This window comes from Alosa pseudoharengus, unplaced genomic scaffold (genome assembly GCF_046254945.1).
Source record: "Alosa pseudoharengus isolate Yale_2024_CS ecotype anadromous, Long Island Sound unplaced genomic scaffold, YU_APseudo_1.1 YU_APseudo_1.1_scf_16, whole genome shotgun sequence".
NCBI classification, from domain to species: domain Eukaryota; kingdom Metazoa; phylum Chordata; class Actinopteri; order Clupeiformes; family Clupeidae; genus Alosa; species Alosa pseudoharengus.
In genome coordinates, this window is record NW_027468630.1 from 20,636,768 (window position 1) to 20,646,323 (window position 9,556).

The 9,556-nt window shown below is 46.6% G+C and overlaps 1 protein-coding gene across 1 annotated transcript in view; it reads right to left on the reverse strand.

Moving 5' to 3' along the window:
- The window catches only part of slit3 (slit homolog 3 (Drosophila)), a 207,812-nt gene extending 200,513 nt beyond the window's left edge, over window positions 1-7,299 (reverse strand). Inside the window, exon 1 of the mRNA XM_076287393.1 lies at window positions 6,521-7,299. Coding sequence (XP_076143508.1) covers window positions 6,521-6,714 — 194 coding nt within the window. The 5' untranslated portion in view covers window positions 6,715-7,299. The remainder of the gene's footprint in view (window positions 1-6,520) is intronic.
- Between the last annotated feature and the right edge of the window lie 2,257 nt (window positions 7,300-9,556).

A 9,556-nucleotide genomic window follows, 5' to 3' on the forward strand; every position in this document is an offset into this window, starting at 1 on the left:
GAATGTGCACACACACACGCACACACGCACGCACACACACACACACACGCACGCACGCACGCACGCACGCACGCACGCACGCACGCACGCACGCACGCACGCACGCACGCACGCACGCACGCACGCACGCACGCACACACACACACACACATACACACACACACACACACACACACACACACACACACACAAACACACACACAAACACCTGTCACCCGCGGAGTTCCGACACACTCCTCAGGGCCCCCCCCCTCTCTGTTTTCTAAACACACTCATCTCAGTCTCACCTGCAAGCACTCGGACTCTAGGACACCCATTCAGTAAAGAGAGAGAAGAAAAAAGAAAGAGATAGAGATAGAGAGGGAGATGGAAGAAGAGAGAGAAAAGGAGAGATGGAAAAAGGAATGAGGAGGAATGAGGAGAGATGAAGAGAAAGAGGGATGAAGATAGAGGGAGAGAAGAGGGAGAGAAGAGGAAAGGAGAGGAGAGGAAAGGCCAGCAGGGTAATGATTTCCTATCGCCTGCTGCTGCTGCTGCGTGTGGGTGTTTAATGTCCCACGCCGTTTACAGTCCCCCTGACAGTGACAACCTCGGCCCCCGTGTAGACCACGCGCTTCACTGGACCCTTCTCTAAATAAAACAGTAGCATGTGACAATGACAAGGCAGGGACCACACACACACACACACACACACACACACATTTAAACATACACAGGAACAGCTACAATGGAGAGACAGACAAGGACCACAGGCAAAGACATAAGGGGGACAGGAATGTACACACACACACACACACACACACACATTGACTTACACACACACATAGACTCACACACACATAGAAACACTCACACACACACACACACACACACACACACACACACACACACACACACACACACACACCCAAGCTTTCATTCCAACACAGATGTTGACACACTTCCCAACAAACAGACACCTACACACACATTCTCACACTAATTTGTGTCAGGCTGTGTGGTAGGAGGATCTGAGATGTGAGCTGATGGGTAGCTGTGTACACAATCTCAGAGGAGCGCCAACAGACGACTCAAACAGAACAAAGCACACACACACACACACCCTCACACACACTCACACACACACACACACACACACACACAGTGCGTCAGTGACAGAGGAGCCAGACCTGTAAAGCTACACACACACACACTCACACACACATAGAGATGTAGACACACACACATACTCACACACACACACACACATAGACACACACACACACACACACACACACACACACACACACACACACACACACACACACTCAAACACACACACACACACACACACTCAAACACACACAAAAATGTCCCTGTCTTCAGTAGTGCTCTCCAGAGCTTCTGTCTGATGTGCCGAATGATTGTTTAAGATTTCCAGGGACTGAGACGCAAGGGGTAGCTAGGCTCCAGCGGAAAAATATAAATAGACAACTGGCAACATCCCTCCATGTGTGTGTGTGTGTGTGTGTGTGTGTTTGTGTGTGTGTCTATATGTGTGTGTCTATATGTGTGTGTGTTTGTGTGAGTATGTGTGTGTGTGTGTCTCTACATCTATGTGTGTGTGTGTGTGTAGCTTTAGAGGTCTGGAGGGACTATAAGCTAGGATTTGTGTGTGTGTGTGTGCATGTGTGTGTGTGTGTGTCCACATTTGTGTGTGTGTGTGTGTGTGTGTGTACTGTATGTGTGTGTGTGTCTGTGTATCTACATCTCTGTGTGTGTGTGTGAGTGTGTGTGTAGCTTTAAAGGTCTGGAGGGACTCTGAGCTAGGGACAATTTGCCCCCGAAATGCCCCGTCGCCATCCGTTGGCAGGCCGGTGGCAGCCGTCTGTTTCGGTGGCGTCTCCGAGTGTTTACCGGGGTTGCTAGCTGCAACATAACGGCTGGGCACGTCTCCACGCTTACGTCAGCGAGGCTCGGTCTCGGCCCGGCCCGGCCCAGCCGCCAGACACACACTCATTTCACCAGATCTGTTTGATGGGGGATAAACACTCTGACATGTCCCCACGCAACGCATGAGAGAGATGAGATAGACAACATTACTGCACAAACACACACACACAAAGAGTGAACGCAAACACAAGCACACTAAAACAAACCCATATATACTGAGAAGCAAATAAATACATAGTCACACATACTGTACGCACACACACAAATTGTCCCTTCAGACCTCTAAACCTACACACCCACATAAACACTCAAACACACACACACACACACACACACACACACACACACACACACACACACACACACACACACACACTCAGATGCATGACTGAGGCTGACGGATTTCACACATTACCCTGGTGACCGTAGTTCGAGACTCCACGTCCTTGTTAACCTTAAATGGCCTGAGTTTTTTCAGGCAATCAAAACCAGCCTTCCATTAAAGCATGACATACAGAGGCACACATTCTCTCTCTCTCTCTCTCTCTCTCTCTCTCTCTCTCTCTCTCTCACACACACACACACACACACACACACTGGTTTTTGAGAGGGCTTGCGGTCCACTGTCTCCCTTCATAGCTGTCTGGACAAAAGCCTCAAGGCCGTTCGTGACTTGGATTATTTTCTTATTCTATACAAAAGCACAGACACACACAAACACGCACACACACAAACATACACACACACACACACACACACACACACACACACACACACAAACTCCTACAGCAAGACTCAAGATCATATCACATACACACACACACACACACACACACACACACACACACACACACACACACACACACACACACACACACACACACACACACATGTCAAGCCCCCTGGTTAGATGCAGCTGTCAGGTTCTTTTGAAGTCTTGGTTGAGGCAGCACCTCAGCTTTTTTTCCAAGCATATAAAAAACTTTTTTTCTGAATGGCTGTGTGTGTATCTGTGTGTGTGTGTGTGTGTGTGTGTGTGTGTGTGTGTGTGTGTGTGTGTGTGTGTGTGTGTGTGTGTGTGTGTATGGGTGTGTGTATGTGTTCTAGGCAGCTGATGCCAGCAGTCTAAATGGGCACAGCCAGCCAGCAACACATACATGGCAGATTAGCACACCACACACTCGCATTCTGCTACTTCATCTTGTCTGCTAGCATATGATGCTAACGGTGCCAAAGGTCAAAGGGTCAGGTGGTCTCAGTGAGGACATACCCTGAAGGTCACTGACCCACACATTAAAATAGTGAAACAATAACAGCTCCATTCACTGAGCATATGGACAAAGCCTTGACAGCAAATCCAAAATGCGCAGCAATGCAAGTCATTTTTATGAGAGCAGAAGCGAGAGATAACAATCTGTGCTACTTCCAAACAGACAAATTCAATTACGCCTTCACCATGTCACCTACTGGATCGGTCTGAGTGGAACATACGCACACACACACACACACACACACACACACACACAGAGAAACAGTCAAGAGCAGTGAGGCCTTTGGAGGTTTGGCAGGTCTGCATCCAGGGGTCTCCTATTACAGTTATCTGAAAGACAGTGCGATATTAAAAATACCCTGCTTGTTAGGAGCAATTGAGTTCAACAGCTCGGGACTTGTCATATCTCTGGAGCAGGAGGTGTGTGTGTGTGTGTGTGTGTGTGTGTGTGTGTGTGTGTGAGTGTGTGTGAGTGTGTGCGTGTGTCAGTCTGTTTCCAGAGTCTAATTGTTTTTTGATTGAAACAGAGCACATGGCACAGGAGCTGCACATCTGGGATCCCCATTGCCGTGGCGATGAATTTGAATGACAGCTGGAAGAGCTGGGACAGTGGCCTCATGGAGAGAGCTCATCAGTGGCTGGCCACAGTCCGGTATGGTGTGTGTATGTGTGACTGTGTGTGTGTGTTTTCAGCTGAGCAGTCCAGTCTGGTCTGTCTGTGCAGGTGAGCTGAGCAATCCTGTCTGGGTCTAGTGTGTGTGTGTGTGTGTGTGTGTGTGTGTGTGTGTGTGTGTGTGTGTGTGTGTGTGTGTGTGTGTGTGTGTGTGTGTGTGTGTGTCTAGGTGAGCTGTCCAGATCCAGCCGTCCTGGCTGCTACTCTGTGAGTCATGACCTTTGACCTGCTCTAGTGCTGCTGCTGGCTGCGTTTGATGTTCAAAATACACAGAACTGGTTCTCCATGCTTCCACATTCCAGACCAACATACAGCTTACGCTCTACAACATATACTCTCTTCATCTCCCTCTCTTTCATTTCCTCTCTCTCTCTCTCTCTCTCTCTCTCTCTATCTATCTATCTATCTCTATGTTGTTGTCTCTCTGTTAAGTTACTGACTTCCTATTCTTCCTTTTTGCTGTCTGTCAGTATTAGGACTGCAACAAGTAATTGATCAATCAAATAATTGTTAACTATTAAATTAATCGCCAACTGTTTAGCTAAACAGTTAATATGGTTTGTCTCTTTGTAAACAAATACCTCAAAATTCTTTGTTTCCCTTTTTTTTCCCTCTATGCGTCTCTCTTGTTTTGCAGCAAGACCAAAAACTAGTCTAGTACAGTTTATTCACATGTGTCTGGAGAAGCTGGATCTGGGTGTTAACAATCACCACGGGACGTGAAGAGTGATATTTCTGTTGAACAGCAAAGCAATGGGCAAGACAAAACTCTGCGTAAAGAAGTGAGATGCGGAGAGATGTGAGGGAGGGAGGGCGACAGAGAAATACTGGGACTACACTGGGGAGAGAGGAGAATAGGAGAAGCGTGAGCAGTTGCTATTATTGCCGACAGGAAAACCTCCTAATAAGCCAAAGAACTGAACTCTTGAGTTACCGAGTAAATAAACATTTATTATAGGAAATGTTTTCCGTCCCTGAGTTGAGGCCGTAATACGGGCAAGCGCGGCCGGAGAAAGCGCTCCACCGTTTCTGCCAAATCAGCGCTGCGGGTTAATATGGAAATAGTGGCCGCGTGAAAATTGCTCCCGAGAGAGGCGGTGCCAGCTCCACCTGGTTCTCAATAGCCCCTAAGTAATGCCTTACTAAAGTGACTGCGCGTAAGCCTTCTGTTAAATTTAGTGCTCCCCGCGGAAGGCTCGAATGCCTGACCGGGTCACTAACCCCAGCGAGCCGACTCAGTCACCGGCCCCTTGCGGAACAACCGTGACAAATTTCACTAAAAGCAAGTAAGCACCTCTTCGCTGCGTCTCTAAATGGGGCGCGAATTTGACTAAACAAATTTAAAAACATAAACACTCTTATTCCAGACCACAGCAGCGGCTCTTAAACGGTATTTATTTTCCTTAGAATGAAAATTCCTCTCGCAAGCCCTCTCCAGTTCCTGAGGTCAAAGGGGTCAAACGACCCCCCAGGTCAACGTCGGAGCTTGGCATTCGTGTGTTTCGAAAGAAAAGGTCCGTGTTTATTGTTGCAGGGCTACAGTCATTCTCTAACCCCTGCAGTCCTTGACCCCGTTATGGTAAGTAATGGCATCCATTGCTCGCCCAAGTCGGGCGCCCTGCCACAGGTGGAAACTGTGCTCCGCGCCGGTGCTCCGGTTCGGTCGTCGTAAAAAAAAAAAAAAACGAAAAGCCACAATTCACTCTCCAAATCACCGGTTGGCAGGAGCACGCTCACCCGGACAGAACGGGATTCAGGCACCGCCACAGAGAGTGTCTTAATAGGGTTGCGGTTCCTCAGCTAAACTGTGCCAAGGTACACACACACACTTCTTGCCATGATTAATCGTGGCAATACTGTTTATATACACAACAATTTAGGCCGGTCGACAGAGTCGCTCAAGTAGATACACTGAAAAGTCTTATGCCCTGTTGCGCTCTTACCTCGGGGCTACTTCCAGCGAAAACTTTTCGCATTTTAATTCAATTCAAAAGTCCAAAAGTAAGCCCACCCTGCGGTTCAACACGAGGAACTGCTGCACTTGGGCGTAATCAGCCATCCTGTTAAATTACATATTGCAGTGGCAATTACCAAGGCACTGGCTCGTAGACAAGGTCGGCGCAGTGAGAGAACTGCAGATTTGAAAGCATATTTGGAGAATGTGAGTTCGCAGGGCTAAGGGCCTGACTGTTGATCATTATTCTGATAGATGGAAATGAATGTATTTCAGTCGGTAAAAGCAAAGCTATTTATTTAGACCAGCACTGATTTGTAACGATTTACAAATACACAATGGTACACAAATAAGGTTACTCTATTATGAAGCGGCATTTCCGTAATAAGGGCACAACAGACATCACATTGTTTCGGTTATAACAGAGATGCAGAGCTTTAGCTAGGTTGTTTCTCTAGACATTTTAGCATCAAGTTATTATGACTCGGGGAGATCATGTTGTCTTCATTAGTTGTGCTATAGCCTGTCAAGAGGGGAACAGGTTACAGGTGGCAGGTATGACAAATCCTAGAACAACAGGGGACAAGAGCGCTGTCTGCGGGCGGAGAGCACTATTCACTAACCGCAGTCTCGGGTTCACCCGCAGCCAATAAAACCCGATAACAAAGCTGCTTCAAAACGCTATACTTACACGCGCTCGGCGTTTCTGGGGATTCCCCGCGGCACGGTGCGGAAGCTTTGACCTTGGCAATCCACATGAGATCCAGAACAACTGCATTTATGGGGGCACCCATCCACCGCCACACGGCACAGCAATCCGCAGAGCAGCAGCAGGCTTCCCCAGCACCTCAGTACGGTCCACCTCCCCCGCGCAGACGCCAACATATCCGCAACGAGAGAGCAAGCTTGGGAAGAAACGAACAGACAGAAATTCACAATATCTACCTAAGGAAAAAAAGTACTTGATAAATCCGCAGGTAGTTTGGATGGCCAAGTTCCGTGCGTATATCACAAATGTCTTAAAAGGGAGCGTGAGGGTAGCCGGGCAAGGAACAGATTAAAAGTAGTCTCTCCAACTTCACAAACTTATTCTCTTGGCTTCTTTGTAAAAACTTCCCATTCAAAACCCCGTCCTTTTTTTGACGTCCTCTGCACCACTTAACAAGAGCAAAAAAAATAACTGTTGAAAGTTTGGAGTTTACAGATGCGCAGATATCTCCAGCATATCCATCATCCAGAGAGTGCGTTAACAAATCCTATCCCTCCCGTTCTTTCCTTAAAAGTTACTCTCCTTCAAAGAGAAGCGAAAAGTTTGCCTGATCCAAAAGATTTCCCCAAGTGAAAGTGGTGTTGAGCAGAAGGCTTTCTGAAAGGGTAAGATTTGGCATTCCTCCGCTCCATCAGCAAAAGCTTCCGAGAACACAAGAACACAAGCAGAAGTTTCGGGGAGCGCGTGCATGCAGGAGAATCTCACAGTCTCTCCCCGGCCCCCGAAGTCTCGATCCAGTCTCCTACTGGTCCGCTGGCGTGTGATGTCACCAAAGTTTGGGCTCTTCAAACTTTACTTCCAAGCTGAAATGGAGATTTGAAGTAGACTGAGATTCGCGAAGATTGCAAAGCCATGACTAAATGCAAGAGTTGATAAAGTTGTGCAATAAAGGCAAGTCTGCATCCACGGGTCCCTGGCTCAGTCTGTTAAACTATCATATTTAATATTAAGATACATGAATAAACAGAAAAAAAAATTCCTAATAGTAAACATCTGTCAGTTTGAAAATAACTACTGGTTATCAAAATTAATTATAGCCCAGGGCTAATTCTTTCTCAGTTCCATGTATGTTCATTATTTGTTCTGTGCAATTAAGGGAAATAGTTCCAAAACCAAAAAAAAAAAAAAAAAAAACAGTCAATACACCAATTAAGCTAGCTACAATGAGTTCAGGTTTCGCAGTTCCCCCAGTTGATTCAAGGTTGTTGGTTATTGTGGTGTATCCCCGTATCATTGTGCAATCCATAAATAAAGAGTTCATAATTAAGTTTAGCCCTTTTTTCTTCACATTTACGGTAACTTGTAGCCTTTGCTGAAGTGAGCCTGGCGCACTGTTCCATTTGGAGTCCACAACTCTATAATTTACCCTCAACAATACCCTGGCCTTATTATATTCGTATGCATATAATTTAACTTAATTTAGAGTCGGGCAAATACTCGGAGGAGAAGGGAAAAATAAACATTCTCCATTACCAAGAACTTCAATTGGGATAAGATTCTTTGACAGCGCTCAGATTTCGCTTGCGGTAAGGCTGAGAAGTTTGGATTGTGATTACACTGCCCCCGTCCGGAGAGAAGAGGAAAAGGAAGCCAGTTGTTTCCATCGGGATAAAAATAGTGTCTTGTTATGTGTTATTTGTTTGCAGCGAGTTTAATTGCCCTTGTTTATTTGAATGTAATAACGGTTTTAGGAAAACGTGGTCAGAGATAAATTTATGCGGAATGTCGCCATGAACCCATGGCTCCATCTAAACAATGAAACGGACGGCAGGCCATTTACCCATTCTCCCACTTACACGGCGCACAATGGGTATGTAGCCTATAACACTCTTATAAACAGTAATTACAGGTCATTACCGAAAGGTCGTCTGCACGGGGCACTTTCCAGTGATGTCATAAACAAACACAGAAGCAGCTTCGCCTCCAAGGGTCTAGTAAAGTTTGTGAATAAAGAGAAATTAAAGGCCATTTTAGGAAGAAGAGGAACTCCATGGTGTAGCAGGCTATCAGAGACAGAGAGAGAGGAAGAAAGAGGGCCAGAGAGATTATGGAGGGAAATTAGTATACATGGGACCACAAGTACTAACCTATACTACATTGAAAATGGTATACAATATTTAACAACACATTCACATTGAGGCTTTGTATCTTTCCGACAGATACAAAGGCAGACTAATACACACATGCACAAACACAGAAAGAGAGAGAGGGAGAGAGACCACTACTGCACTACTGATCACATAGCCCTGCAAATGTGGGTCAGATGTGTTAGGTATGCTACCAGGTTCTACATCCTATTCACTCACTTATGTTGTGTGTGTGTGGGAAGGAGGGGAGGGGGGTGGTTAGAGGTTAAACACAGCTGGTGTGTGACTGGTGCACTACTATGTGGAGTAAAGCCATCCCATCCTGTCTTGCCTTCGCTGGGGCCTGACAAACTGTCATGGCTAGATGCATGGCCTACATGTGTTGGAGCTGCCGATGGTGTGATGGTGTGTGTGTGTGTGTGTGTGTGTGTAAGTTCATCTGCATGGAGTTTATACCCAGCTGGCTAGGATCAATCTAAGAGCCCTTGTCTGACTTCTCAACATGCGTGCCAAGGCCAGAGTCACAGCCATGACACAAGCATGTGTGCCACTAGATGCATCTCTGTTCAACCCATACAACCCATACAACCCATACACATCTTCATTTAACATGACAGAAAAACCTGTTGGATTCTTCATGAACCGCCAAACATCTGCAAAACAACAACCTTAAATACAGTAAGAATTGATTTATGGGGCAGCCGTGGCCTACTGGTTCGGGCTTGTAACCGAAGGATTGCAGGTTCAATCCCCGACCAGTAAGAACGGCTAAAGTGCCCTTGAGCAAGGCACCTAACCCCTCACTGCTCCCCGAGCACCGCTGTAGCAGGCAGCTCACTGCCCTGGGTTAGTGTGTGCTTCACCTCACTGT